Source organism: Melospiza melodia, chromosome 1 (assembly GCF_035770615.1).
Source record: "Melospiza melodia melodia isolate bMelMel2 chromosome 1, bMelMel2.pri, whole genome shotgun sequence".
NCBI classification, from domain to species: domain Eukaryota; kingdom Metazoa; phylum Chordata; class Aves; order Passeriformes; family Passerellidae; genus Melospiza; species Melospiza melodia.
This window is the reverse complement of record NC_086194.1, coordinates 46,346,672-46,362,431: the sequence shown is the minus strand read 5'-3', so window position 1 is coordinate 46,362,431 and position 15,760 is coordinate 46,346,672. Positions and strand designations below refer to the sequence as shown.

Here is a 15,760-nt window from a genome sequence, read left to right as displayed (position 1 = left end):
CCAACCAAGAGATCAGCAAGTGAAATTTCTGACTTACCTTTAGCAAGAAGTCAAGAGAGCACCCAACACAGTCACCTATCCAATTTGCTTGCATTTCTTTAATGCCATACCACTCAGGGAGATCAGATAAAGCATCAAACATGGCCTGGAGCAACAAAAGAAAGAATGAGGACATTCAGCTTTTGTAAGCATATGAATTAATACTATGGGTTTAATTATAACTAAAGCAAAATGGCAAGGTGCTGGTAAAAACATTGGAAGAGGTGGTTTTATATTGCTGCTACCTCAAATTAATCTCTCTGAGAATAGAACTAACATGGTACAAGCCAGAGGGATGTCACTGCCAACAGAGACCCTCTTGTTATTAAAAGTGGCCTTTCTTTTGAATGGATTAGACCTGAAGATACAGGAATGAAAAACTGAGATGAAAACAAACACAGAAAATATTCCCAGTGGTTGTAACTTCTGGGAAGTGTAGGTGACCTACTGAGCCGAACAAGACTTAACAGATATGCTTGCAGATACAAAGCCTAGATTTGTATTATTAGACAATAGCCTAGAGATTGCAATCAGACAAAAGGTGTTAAAATGTCCTAAAATTTTCAAGCTCTGGCTTAAAATAGCATGATATTTTCTAGCTATCTATTTTTTCATATTTCGTATTGATATTTTACCAAGCACAACAGGCTGCAAAATTGATTGGGATCTTTAGGTTGTATCATCCTGCAAAAACAACACTAATCATAATAACAAAGGCTTGTACTAAAATAAAAAAAAAATATATATAATATTATATTAAAATTCTTATAAGCAACCAGAAACAAAGCTGGGTCTGGAGGGGGGTCTAGAGCAAGTCTTATGAGGCGTGGCCAATACACCTGGGAATGTTTAGCCTGGATAAAAGGAGGCTCAGGGAGGACCTTATCATTCCATAACTGTCCAAAAGGAGGCTGTAGTGAAGTGGGGGTCAGTCTGTTCCCTCAGGTAACAAATGATGGATGGGACCAGAGGAAATGGTCTCAAGTTGCACCAGGGGAGGATACTAGAAAAAAATTCACCATGGAAAGGGCTGTCAAACACTGGAACAGACTGTCCAGGGAAATGCTTGAGTCATCATCTCTGGAGGTATTCAGAAGACCCACAGACGTGGTGCTTAGGGACAGGGTTTACTGATGGACTTGGCAGTGCTGGCTAAATGGCTGGACTTGAGGATCTCAAGGGTTTTTTCCAACCTAAATGGTTCTATACTATGCAGCAGTGAAGAAATTCAGTGTTGCCTCCTTTACTATCTATAATGTCCAATAGCCAACTTGTAACTTCTACTTATATTTGCACTCAACAAGAGATAAACCTATATATTTATGTGCTTTCTGATGTGTGGAATGAAAGCATGAAAGTCTATTTCAAATCAATTAGTATTTGTCTAAAAAGTTTGAACAGCATGATTTTAATAAATGGCATCTATAACAATGTAAAGAAGACAGATAACTTAAAGTTCATCTCATTTTTCTCTTCATAACACTTCACATTTTTGTTATGAATACTGTGGCTGTCCAAAATCTTTACTTTGGCAGAAGTACAGCCAGAGGCATGAGTCATTTGGACAGATGGTGAATATGCTGAACAATTACAGTTAAAATCTAAGAATAAGGCAACATGTTGAATAATTTCTCCTTCAGCTGTGACTCTCAACATCAAATGTGCAAGCTCTTTATTATCTCAGTAATTACTAACAACCTGCAAGGATGGACAGTATCTACTATGTGCTGTTCAAACCAAACAGTAGGTAGGTGGATAATTAGTGAATGCACACTTAATTCTTCTCCAAGAATGCATTTCCAGTTCTGTTTTAATGACATACTTAACTAATTTCAAAGTGAGATGCAGAAAAGTTACTGGAAGAATTACTTTTTTAGTTAGTGCTCTGCTGTATATTTGTTATTCAAAATATAACAAAACCCATGTCCTTTGTAAACCATAATATTACATCACCACTTGGGATTTTTATTGCTTTCTACAACTTTAAGAATCAAACCAATTTATTGATGATTTATAAATAAAAGAATGCTAGACTTTTGGATAGGTTTTTATTACACTATTTCTTTAATCAGTTTTAACTCTCAATTGCAAGCATGTTATATCAAAGAGAATTCAAAGTTTGGAGTATTCTCATTAATTGCACCGTTCCAGAAACAACTAAGCTCTATCTACCATGATCAATCTATGTACTGATGTAATTATGAAAGAAAAAACATAATTGGAGATATATATATTATATCTCTATACTACGTATGTATATCTCTATACATACACACAATATCTAGTTACACTCTTTGTAAGAACTTCATGCATTTTAGAAAGAATGAAATTGTGTCAATACACCCAGAACTGGCTGTACACATTAGATATCCATTCTAATCTACATCACATTTTGCTGCCAAAAGCAGCTAATTGTGCATGTGTTCTACTGAAACTGTACAGTCTGTAACTGCTTGCCAGCAAAGCTTCCTAGATGTTTGTTCACTGCAGTATTCATACACCAAGATTGTCAATACCAGTGTGATAATGATTTTACTGTAATTCATTGGCCTTATTAGAAGCTACAGTATGAGTTAACCCAGTTCTTCTCTTGATAATGCAATTACTTCATGCAACTAAATACAGGAAGAGCCAACTTTACTTCATGTGAATGAAGATAACTAAGCTTACTCTGCATGATGATGAAGCCTACAGTGTTTGCAAACATAAACCTTCATAACCTAATTTATACATAAACAGTTTAGTGTGATAGGAAACAAAAACCCCAAGCAAACAAAAAAACTTCAAAAATGTTCAAAATGGATTTATGATACCCAGTTCTTTGTACTCAACAAACTCCTTAGGTTTCTCGTCAAGGCTATGAACTGCAGGTGAAGCAGAAAATGAACATGCAAACTATAAACAATTTATCTGGTGTTACAAAGGCAAATAATATACAATATGCACACTGCTAGTGTGTTAGTAAGTGTTTCTGAATGGTAAATTATCTAGGGTACTCACTAGCAGGAAAGCAGAGATGCATCAATTCTTACACACATGAATGCACTTGTACATCCAAAATTCATATATGCAAACTAGGACCTTTTAAAAGATAGCTTAAGGAAACCCTTTAAAAAAGTTTTTCATTTTCAAATCCAATTGCACTACACCCTACAAAATACATGCTCATAAATATATGCTAAAACTATTATTAATATTTTAAAAAATTACAAGTATACTATTTGGGTATACTCTTAACCAATGCTAGCATAGAAATTCCTGAATATTTTAAGTTACTATTTGGGAAGTTAAATATTAACTCCCATGAATTTTGCTTCCAGGCTATTTTTAAAAAATCACTGCCATGTTCAGTGCAACATTTTCTCAATCATTAGAGTAGTCCCATGAATTCTGCTCCAAATTTTAATTTGCAAATTGCCAGCCCTGGCAGTATTTAAGGCCAGGGTGGATGGGGCCTTGAGCAGCCTGGTCTAATTGGAGGTGTCCCTGCTCATGGCAAAGGGGATTGGGAATAGATGGTCTTTAAGGTTCATCCCAACACCTTAACATTCTATGATTCTGTAATTACTGATAATTTCCATTAAAAAAAAAAAAAACCTGATCCTTAAAAGTGTATATATAACTGTTATTTCTGCCACAAATTTGTTAATTGATTTGCTAACACAGAGAAGACAGTCAGTAAGAAGACTCCCAGCACACAGGCAAATAAACAAAAGTAAAACCATGTTGGAGTCAGCAGGGGACAAAGAACAAGAGCAGCATTTCAGTCCAGTAAGCAGAGAGTGACAAGATTACCAAATAAACTCAATTTTTGAATTTCTGATGATAACTTAAGAGTGAAAAATTTGGAAACATTAGGTAGCAGAGTATTTCTGCTTTCATTTCTCATTACTCAGAAAGAGACATGAAAACCTCAAATGCAAACATCTAATTACAGGAGAAATTACTCCCATCTTAATTAAACATAAGTCAAGGAATAGCATAAATACATTTTGTCAGTCTTTCAGATCTAAAGATAGACAGACTCAGGAAAAGCTAAAGAAATCAAAGTTGTGTTCAGGGATGAGAATGATTTAAAGGCTCTTACACCTGAAGAAGTTGGAGATTGAGGATAAATGTTTCACGGACTTTTTTACTCTTTCAGAACATGCAGAAAATCCTGGCACAGCCAGAAGATGAAAGTCAACTACCTCAGATGATCGGAGAGTAACTAAATCAAGATGAATTTGCTGAAAATTCATCAAAGACAATGATGACCAAGCCTAAAACTAGAAGTAACACATTGTATGTGAAAAACTGGTCTCACATTTCTAGCTGTTTAGTCTGCTGAGGATTATCACAGAAAGAGAACTTCAGTTAAGCAATTTTCAGGCAAAAAAGATCCAGAAAATCCAAGAACAGAAGTATTTTACAATCTCCCAAGAGAATCTCAACTCCAAAAGTCCTCCTGCTTTAGTTCAAAGAAAAATTCTGCTGAACCCCTAAAAAATTCAGTCTTTGACTCCATGAACTAAAAGTTTTAGTAGATCAATACCAGCTACTAATTTCATATTTAGTGAGAGTGACTTAACTCCTCTATGATAATACATGAAATAAAGTGGAAAATCTAAATATAACCTATATAATCAAATGTATACTCTTTTTTTAAATGAAGACACTTCAATGAAGTTTGACAGATCTGCAAGGTAACAAGAAGATCAGAATAAAAACTTCAGCAAAAGGTCGCATTTCAGAAGAATTCAATTAGCAAAATAAAATTGCATTCTACTAAAAACAATAAAATTTAAAAGCTTTGCTTCTGAGGAAGAGTCAAATAAATATCCAAGCTCTGTTTGAATTAAAATGAAATTCTTCACTTCATTTGATCAAACTCCCCAAAGAGCAACCAAATGTAAACTAAAGATTACACAAAATCATTTAATACAACTTAATATATTAACATATATTAAAGCACAAGAAATTAAAGCTAGGCTACCCACTGTTTTATTTTGCACTCTATTGCACTGTTCCAACTGTGATTATATGCTACAGCTTCTGCTGGCATTTAATATCTTCTTGTTTTACTATTTCTTCTTCTCCTTCAGTAGTTTCTGTCTGTACTATTGTAGGTCACTCTTGACTTTTATTTCCCATGTGTGAAGAATACTGAAAACATACATTAAAGAGGAGCAATAACACAGACACTGCGTATACTGAAAATTCTTTCTCATAAATGTCAGAACTGTCAGCAGTTTTCCCATTTCCTTACCTACAATTTATGGGCAACAAACACCTCTGATGTGATTACACAGAGCTGAGGCAAATAAATGTTTCCTTAAAAGCAAAAAGTAAATCCAGAATTATTCTCCAGATTTGCTCTTCAAAGCTGTTCCTTGCTTAAATTTCTGAAGAGAAGATACTCCCTTTCTGAAATAATGAAGTATATATTTGTGATGAGTAACTGAATCCATAAATAGGAAAGCTCTTCAAAACATTTGCTATAATTTTTAACAGTATTAAGTATGCACTGTTTTGGTTAACCTCATACCAACAGGAACTTAAATGTACATTGCTGTACCATCAAATGAGATGCTGTGTTTAAAACAAGGTGACAGCCTTGTCAGCCTGGTCTGGATATCCACAAACAATTTTCTGCCTTGCCAAACTGCCAAAACAGGGGCCATTTCTTAGGAATGAAGCGCTCAGCAAGCTGAGGGAGCCCTGCTCTTGGTCCTTGTCCAGGAGACAGCTCTCAGCCTGGCTCAAGAAGAAGTGCTTCAAATAGAGCTTTATCAGGCCTGCTCTGTTGGGAGAAGACAACTATGAGCTCAACTCCAAGCGTGGGAATCAAAACAAAGCACACACAAAGAATGAAAAAGAGCCAGCATTTCAGTTCTCAGCGATGAGGCATTACCTCCTGCTATGAAATCCCAAGTGCTACCAAGACTCCTGACATCCTGAAATTCAGTACTTCAATTTCATTACATTTCATTACTATTCTGCTTAAGATCTCAGAAATAAAATACAAAATAAAAAAATCAAGCAAAACACAATTACATGAAATAATTCCAAATCTATTCAGATGAGGCAAAAAAGGCTGTCAGATGCAGCGTAAAGCCAGAGAAGAGTTGTAGTTCATTTGCTGTTTTCCCTCCACAGAGTCAGCACCATGCCCAACATTGTGTTCCTGAAACCCACAGAAAGTGAGAAGGGTTTATCTCTAAATGTCTTTACAAAAAAACTTAACTAAGAAAGGGTGCTACTTATCTGTATGGCAACTGTCAATTACATCAGTAGAATTTTTTGAATTAAACAGACTGCCCTACCGCTGTGCAAAAAGGGGAGATCATTTAAGGCAAAACTTGAAGTTTTAAAGTTGCTTGTGTTTCATTTTATTCAAGAAAAGATTATTTTCCAGCTATTTGAATGAACTTTCATACAGTAAAATATGGAAAAGAATTGTATAAATTTAATTTAGGAAGAACAGCATCTATAAAAAGACTAACCTTGCCAATTCTGTTTTGAGGACTCAGCTGACCACGTATAAAAACCTCCATAAAAGCAATTTACAGGTACACAGAGAAAATACTAACATTTACAGACAGATTTTTCCAATGAATCTGCCTACTAATTCAGCAGGGTAACCATAGCAACTAAATGTTTTAGCTTAAACATCTTAAATGCACAGACAACAATCTGAATAATAATGCCATCAGTTAAGGCATTATACTTTTATCAAAGAAATGCGTCAAAAGAAAAATAACAATTAAAATGTTCTCTAAAAATCAAAAAAAGCTGCTAGACTATTTCACATGTACTTTACAGTTTAAAAAATGGGTCACAATTACTTTATTACTTTTCATAAGCAAAATGCTTTCTGCTAAGCATTAAAAGCATGGTCAATATTTTTGCCCTTTGAACAAAACTCATTAGCAGTGGTAAATTGCCATGTGAGCCAACACTGCTCTGTTTACAAATTTTATTGCAAGAAAGGAATATGAGATGGTGCAGTAACTACAAAAAAAAAACAAAAAAAACCCAAAAAAAACCCCAAAAAAACCACAAAAAAACAAAGCAAGTCCACAGGAGATGATTGCTCTGGACACAACAGAAATGTGAAAAACAGTGTGTGTAGGAATGAAGCACTGGTTCCTGTAATACCCAGCTTCACAGACCACTAATAATCATGTAACTCCTGGCTGCCATTTGACCAGTAATGTAGGCACTGCAGATGAACATTACTCTGATTAGTTTTTATTTCCATTAAGGTTGTGAGATATCAAGGAAAACATAAAATGATAAATGGGCAAAAGAGAGGAACACAGATGACTAGAATAGATGGTCAGTATACACTATAAATAGGCTGAAAGTTACAACAAAATAGTTTGTGGATGCTACAAGCAGAAAATAAGTTGTATCCATACATATTGAGCCATTATTGCTAGCTGGTAATTTGCATGAAGAATTAAGGGCTAGAAGATGAATTAAATGTATTTCAAATGGAACTTTTCTATGAAAGAAGGCTATGGAAAGACTTACAGTGCCTACGTTACTGGTCAAATTTTCCTCTAAGCCACACAGGAATGGAGCAAGGTAACAGAAATTGTAGAAGCGAAGGGAGACGACCCATCCTTTGATCAGCATCGAACTCCGATTTATTGATCCAACATGCACATTTTGTAACCGTGTTAATTAAGTTCATACATATTGCAAAACCCGAGCTCATCATTGGTCACAGATTACACAGCAACCCCTCCTTTTGTTTTCAATACCCGTGGTTTGTTATTGAGACCAAGACTTGTTTTTTCTCATCCTGTTACGAACGGTTCTCAAGGCCTCCATGTTTGTCACTCCGCTTTCCCATACCTTATCCAAGGACAAGGTATTTACTTGTTATTGAAGACAGGCTTGAGAACTCTTGCTGTTTACAGAAACATGCCTGAGAAACAGGCTTGAGAATTAGCTGCTTACAGCTGCCTTTTACTTTTCCATCAGCTGTATATTTTCATGGCCTTTTTTTTTTTCTTCAAGCCATGTCTGAGCAAAATTCTCCAACAATTTCCCGTTTTTCCTTTTTGCACAGGGAGGTTAGTCTGCCAGGGTCTCCCCATCAAGAAATAAAGCTTTTTATTTTTTCCAAATACTTTCCCACTATCTCAATTTATAGAAAACCCAGGTATAACTTTGGGGAAGGAATAGGAAACAGATTTGCAGAGAGCCATTTTTCAGAAAAAGGGCAAGGAAGGTGATACTTCTGACATTTGATCTTGAATTTCTGTAAACTTTTCAGAAGAAATATTAGTCACCATTGAAGGCACAAGAAAAAGGTGACCAGAATCAAATAGCTTTCCCTATGATACACCAAAACCAGATAAAGGCCTGACTGCACAAAGGTGAGTGAGACACCATAGAATTCTAACCCTCTAGGTCTGAAAGTAGGCCAATCAGAAAAAAACACAAGTCTTCCCCAAAAGGTGCAAGGACTAAGTTACTCTTAGTGCCTTTCAATTTTTAGATTTCAAAATAAATGTAGTGGAACTTCAGTGGATAGCACAAATCTAGTCACACAGCTCACTGAAAGCCTGATCCACTTGGCTCTCTACCTTTTTCCAAACCCAGGAAAAACATCTTGCACAAAGAAGGATTAAATCTGCTCTGTGCCTGTGAACTGTGAGGAAATAAAGGGCCATGTGTGCTGGGATACAAATTCTGGCAGTACAGCCCAAAGACCAAAATGCTGCTCTGTACTGACAGAAAACACAGATCATATCACAATGACTGTGACCACACTAACCTGACATAATCTTGTCTTAACCTTCTGGACACACTTAAAAAAAAATGAATTGGACAAAAGATGTTCAACAGGTAATTAACTCAAAAATGGGGAATAAAGGACTCAGGATCAGACAAGTTCTGGAAGGGCAAATTTCTATTTCTGTTAGTGTCTAATGCAAAACAATCTAGTCACACAGCTCACTGAATGACCACGGATTTGAAATTGACCATGGATTTGAAATTCCCCATTTTATAAGGCCCCCTCAGATTTCCCTTCTACAGGAGTCTGGCATATGAATTACCAAACAACTGACAAAAAAGGGAAGTGAAATCCATAAAGAATCAAATTGCTTTACTAATTTATCATTCGAGGCACAAATATCTGAAGTCTTGGAACTGAAAAGAATTTCAGGAAAACAAAGCTGTACTGGTAGTGTTTCTGGTCTGGTTTCATAAGCCAGCAAAATCTCTTCATGGAAATAAGTGTGTTCAAAATCAGGAGATATGAAATAATACCCCTTGCCAAAGTGAAGGTATCACCACCACCAATGTTATCATCTTGAAATCCTATTAGCAATTAAAGATCTTTAGCTTCTTAGAGAGATGTCTTTATCCTCCACTAAAAGGACTAACTCCTTAGAAATCTGGACCCTCCACTCCAAGAGGAAAGGTTCTGTAAATGATGAAAGTGAATGAAGGTCTCCCTCTCAATAAAGCCCATTCTCCTGGCAAGAGCTTTTGAAAAGAGGTGGGGAAGAAGGTTTGAGGAATAGGCTAGGAAGAGTGATTACTGTAACCAGGGTGTTCAATAAGGCAGGATAATGTGGATTCAGATGAAATGTCAACAGCCTGAATCCAAAGATAAAGGGGACAAAAGAAACAGGAGGAAGGATTCATGGGTTTTACCACTCCTGGAGAAGTACTGGCACAACTACCATAAGGAATGAAGAATTGTGTGCAAGGATGTTTTGAGGATAACTAGTCGAATTATTCAGGAAGAGAAGCCAAAGTTGTAGCATTTCAGATCTGTAATTTGGCTCCTGTCAAAATGCTAATGTGAAGCTTCCTGATTATTATGTCAGTGTGTGCAAAGAGTTTCTAAGAGACTGAAATGCTTGGCCACTATTAGCTCAGATCCAGCCTCCCTCCAGTGGACTGTTTACAGCTGTGGCTTGCAGTTCATGGGCTGTTCAGAGTTGTATGGCCAAAACAGTCTTCCTGAGAAAATAAACCACAGCAAGCTGTGTTATCTAGTCTCTTGCAACTTGAAAGAAAAAAAAAATTACCAAAAAAAGGGACTTTATTTGTCTTAATCTTCCAAGCATGAAATCCATTGACTATCAGATATTGGACTTCATAGAGCAGAGCCTGGTAATCTGCTATTCTTATTTCAAGGTGGGGGGGAAGTTATTTTTCCCCCTATACAACCAAATGTTTAAAAGCCTTGCCAAAAGAAGCTGAGTGAGACTGTTTAAAAAGAACCGCAGCAACAAAAATAGGAGTGAATGGAGGGTGAGTAAAAAGGAAAATCCAAACCACCTGCTGATTCTTGGTAGCATCTGTCACTGTACAAGAAGTGGGAGAACATGTAGGTAATGCTTGCCAAAGCACTTCAGCTGGAAGCAGCACGGCATCATTCACTGATCTGGTTGTATCAACTAGCACAGACCCTATGAATATCAATCACAAACTGAACAAAATTTTGGGAAACCTTCACAGAAATCTGTAGAGTACTCAACTGTCCTTTGCAGCAATGTTTTAAGGTTTTGTAGGAGTTGATACAAATGGTCTTCCTGAAATGAAAAGCAGAAGCAGCTCTTATTCATGTCACTAAGATGTTCAAGAACAAAAGGTCACCTGCACATTTGCCCCTCATGTAGGTAGGGAATATGGCAGTGTGCTGAGGTGACATCTTTGGGGGGAAGATGAGGGGGTGTTGTGGGGGCAAAAGTTCCATCTTATCATAAGATAAGCCTGCTTACTGGGGAATGACATGATGGAATGATGGAGACGTGATCAGAGATTATGCATTTCCTCTAACAGCATTTCTCAGGTAAGAGACTAAATACAAAAGATAAATCCTTCCTAGCAGAGAGTGGATATCGAGCAAGAGGTAATAATCCCATAAACCAAGGGTGTTATCAAGGTTACTGAAAAGCTCCTCAGTCACGTCTTTTGGTCTCGATGAGTAAAAATTTATGGCTGATTCACCCCTTTTAAAGGGATATAAGTGATTGGGTACCAGCATGGATACAGACCAGAAATACCAGTCATTGCTTCCTACAACCTGTATAGAGACAATAGACAAAAGAAATAACAGTGGAGACAGAAACTCTGATGGAGCTCCAGCCTCAAACGGGGGGAATCAGTGAGTTGGGGCAGACCCTAAAATATCACAATGGTCAAAATGAAATCTGGTGACAAAGGAATTGGGGGAAAAAAGCTCAGAACATTGTGTTTATTTTGTGATGCTGCAGACATGCTCCATTTTTCCTTCAGCTATTGCAAATGTTCCCTCCTTACTGCCAGAACAGGCAGCACAATCAAAAAACATGTATCTCAAGCACCTCTCTGTGTATGAAGAATCAAAGCATCAGGCAGGATATCTAAAGCTTTTCTCTTTGTTATGAATAGACCTAGAGAGAGACACAGACTTCTCCTTGGATGATAGTGGAAATTTGGCTTCTTGAGTCTGGGACTTGGGAAAAGGATCAAAGACAAATGTTTAATATTTTCTTGGGAGCAACTTTCTCAATCTGTACTTGAAGTCTCCATGCACAGAACACTCAGATGGAATAAAAACTTCGCCCAGACACGACAGGAAGCAGATACTTTCATCTCAGAGAGCATAAAGCCAAAACTTTTGTTCTGAATTCTGAAGTATGGAATCTACATTGTCCCAGCACAATCAAAACTGGAGCTTATAAGAAAAAAGGATGTTTAAATAACTTGAAAACATTTTTAAAATAACAGATTATCAAACAGAGTAGAGTGTGAAGTAGAAGGTTGAGATGAATCTTCAATAAAAAGCAGTTAAACATAAAGAACTATGATGCAGACACAGATAGAACTGAATGCTAGGTAACAGGCTGTACTCCATTGCTAATAAAATGCCCACAAGTCAGCAAACAAGTTTTGCACAGCTCTACACTCAAAATATGCAGAAAAGCACTTGATGGTGAATACAGATGCCAATGTGCAAATGCAGAACTCAGTAATTCACTTCTAATTTATGCCTTTTGATTTCTTCAAAACTTAATCCCACACCAGTCACCTACAATTCTTAAAGAGGTGAACATAAGAACTTCAGGGGTAATAATTTCAATATACACACATACACAAGGATATTACTATGCAATTATGTATTATTCAAACATGTATCTATAAAGGACCACATACAGCTTAGTATTTCTGAGCAAGAAGTCTCCTCTTCAAAGTGCTACCATAATTTCCAAAAACTGTATTCTCATACCTTTGCATAAGCAGTTGTCTTGATAAACCACTGTTTGAGGTATTTCTGCTCCACTTTTGCTCCTGAACGCCAAGAGCAACCATTGTCATCCACCTGCTCATTAGCTAGAACAGTCTGATCCACTGGATCCCAGTTAACCAAGGCCTAAAAAAAAGTTGCAGGAAGAAGAAACACTTTCAGCAGCTAGTTAAAAACCAGTTTTAATTTACAGATGCCAAATGAATTATCCAGAGGCACACCTTGGAAGTTTGCCTGAATCTTCCATATTTTTAAAACATTAATTTGAATCAGCAACATGGACTCAGATGGAAAAGTTTTGAACATTCATCTTCTCAGAATTCAAAAGACCCAGAAATGCAGTTGGCAAGATTTGTCCAAACTGATCATGCTAGCAGGATAGGCTGGTACTTGACTGCTTGGCTGTAATATATAATAAGTGTTCCAACTTGACTACACTTCAAATAAAATAGTCTGATGCTTAAAAGTTCTTCACTACTAATCCAAAAGTGTTGAGTCAGACTGAGGGGGATGAGTAGACAAGGATGTCCAACTGAAAAGGACAGAATCTCAAGGAAATATTACAGTGGTCAGCTATATTTTAAGTGAAAGAGTTGATATTATTTGTATGTAACTCCTGTCAACTGCATGAATTACTTTTGGAATTCTTTGCTTATCAATACAAATGCATTAAGTGAAAATCTGTGAAGTGTAATTAATGTTGGTGTTCAACTCCACAAGCCTTGTATTTTGAGCTTCAGAGTCAACTGAAATACAAGACATAACATACTGGAAAAGAAGCAAAAATCAAACTCAGCCTCCCTAGTGCTGAACAATTTAACTGGTCACTTATCAAAAAGGATCTAGGATCACAAAAGAATCCTATCCAAAAGTGGCATAAAATGCTATACATTGACTTGAAAAAATGAACAGAAAGAAAAAAAGTATAATCAGAGCAATAGAGTAATCTATTATATTGAATGTTATTTAGTATTTAAGCTAAATTAGTCTGACTGAAAAACAGCAGCTATCGTTCCATAGAGATCTAATACATTAAACATTTTAAAAAATATTTGAATGACTTCTTTGGGTATGGGGAGGTCTTGTATCTCTATCAAAAATTAGTAACCGCACTCACATTGTACTTTATATTTTATCTATCACTGATCACCTTCTGACCAGTTTCCAAACACCCAATATTGCTTCATTTTAAATATGCTATATGTTCTTACAAATAGTAAATACCACAACCACTTTACAACTCTTATAATGAGGAGAGCTAAAAGAAAGACACAGGGATCCTCTTGCTTCAAAATACTGCTCACAACTGTGTGAGCACAAAGTCTGGCTACACTGAGTTATAAAAAATTTATTATCATTAAATGAAAGAATGTTATTCATTGATAAATTGAAACTTGCCTTGAAACGAAGCTTCTTTGAATTCAGACTTGAATTTAAACTTTTTACTTTTAGCCTTTTATCTGTTACCAACCAATAATACCCCACCAGATTTTAAAAAGGCTTATGAAAATTCATTGTGAAATTAAAAGAAATCAATATATTCCACTATTAAAAATGTATTTTCCAGAAAATAAAGCTTCTTCAGTAATAAGACATTATGAATATGGCTCTAAAGTAATCTAAAAGTAATCTTTTAATTTATAAAGTTCTGAAAAAATGCCACACAAAGTTACACCTAAAGAGAGTTAAATCAGACAATACTGAGAAGTAATAAAATTCCAGTTGCATAAAATGGTATTAGCATAAGCTTGTATTAAACTGGCTGTGACTCTAAGTTGAGAAAAAAATACCATTTCTATTTTGATGATAACATACCAAGTTTATGATGAAAATTTTGGAAGGTAACTGAAATGATTACATAACTATTTAGCATAACAAATCCTCCTGTTACAACTCATGAGGCTATATTTAAATAAATCCTGCAAAACATAAAGCAAATATGCATTTAAGAAATGGTTGGTGGAAAGTTCTTTGTATTTTTAAGTTACATTCCTTCCATCTCACACAGACTTTTGACAGTATCTAGAACCTGGCTAATAAATGAAATCTTTAGTTCCTGTTTGTACCTCACAAAGGCAACTTCTTGACAATGACAGCGTCTGAAACTACGACCCCAGGAAGCTGCTCAAAGTCACCTACACAAAGAAAGCAGAGAGCAGGAGTGTTCAGAGCACACCAATTATCTTGCTCTCCTCACTATGCCAATGCAGACATGTGCTTTTAAGGCAGGATTCATCTTGTCTAACTTCAGCTCTCCTAAGTGTGAGCATCTATCTCCAGGCTTCTGTCTCTGTGTCCACTCTGGATTACAGGTATCTGATCAAAGCAGCAGAGTCAGGGCAGGTATTAACCTCAGTGAGGCACTCACACCTGGCCAGGTCAATAACCTGCACAGCACATTGACTAGGTGAGTACTGCAGGAAAAAGGGACAATTTTGCTGCAATGAATAAAGGTGCCCTCTCTGGATGCTGCAGCGCTCAGACAGACATTGTTAATCCTCCATAATTGCAGCTCATGGACATTCTGAGCCTGTGTCTCCCTGCCAGGGTAATTTCTGGTCAGACATGCACACTGCTGGAACAGAGCATGAACTAGGCTAACACCTTATTCTTATTGTCACAGCAAGGCTATGAATTATCTCTTGTGCCCAAAATGAAACTGCAATACAGGAGACTTCAGGCTGTGTTTAATACATACTGCAGATACACTGACAACATGAGACAAATATATGCTTTAAGTATATATGACTGTTCAAAGAGACCCAGGGTTACGGGCTCTCTCTGCCATCTGTTTCCTGCCAAAAAGCAACTGGTTCATATCCACCAGAGATTACATCCCCTACAGATTGACAGATGCTGATTTAAGTCCTCAAGCTGATCCTTGACTTGAAAGCAGATGGAAGTTAGAAGTAGATTCAATCACTGGTATCCAAACACCTCCAGGATCCCACAGTACTCAGAGTCAGAATGCAAAATTTATTTTGTATATCATCCCTGCTTTAAATGAAGCAGCAAACTTTTACTTTCTTGAATCATCTTGATTCAAGATTCATCTTGAATCTTGAGTTCACTTGTCAAACAACAAATTCACAGATAAACCCAGGTTTGTTACAACAAAGCTGGGGCTTCACTTTTTTTAATACAAGAAAAAAATAATTACAGAAGGGGAAAAAAAACCCCAACCCCCAATCTAGCAAGCTAGTATATATTAACCATTGAGAGATTTCACTGGTTGTCATTTAAGATCTCTGAATACAAATGCAAATAGGAGAAATAGCTCAGTAACACCCTGCTATCCTAAATGCTACCTTTCACCATCAATCTCTTTTTCCAGGTTCACAGAATAATTCGAGTACGTCCTTAATTATATCCTATGGGGTTTCCTGGTTTCTACAGAACACAAATGAAATATCAAAGCATATTTAAGAAATCTTAGTTTCCTTTTTAAGTTAGAAACATTCAGTAAATTGCTGCTTT

The 15,760-nt window shown here is 36.4% G+C and overlaps 1 protein-coding gene across 1 annotated transcript in view; it reads right to left on the bottom strand.

Moving 5' to 3' along the window:
• The window catches only part of LARS2 (leucyl-tRNA synthetase 2, mitochondrial), an 83,969-nt gene that overhangs the window by 43,400 nt on the left and 24,809 nt on the right, over window positions 1–15,760 (bottom strand). Inside the window, exons 7-8 of the mRNA XM_063156601.1 lie at window positions 12,266–12,409; window positions 38–145 (exon numbers count right to left, since the gene is read on the bottom strand). Of these exons, the coding sequence (XP_063012671.1) occupies window positions 38–145; window positions 12,266–12,409 (252 nt within the window). The remainder of the gene's footprint in view (window positions 1–37; window positions 146–12,265; window positions 12,410–15,760) is intronic.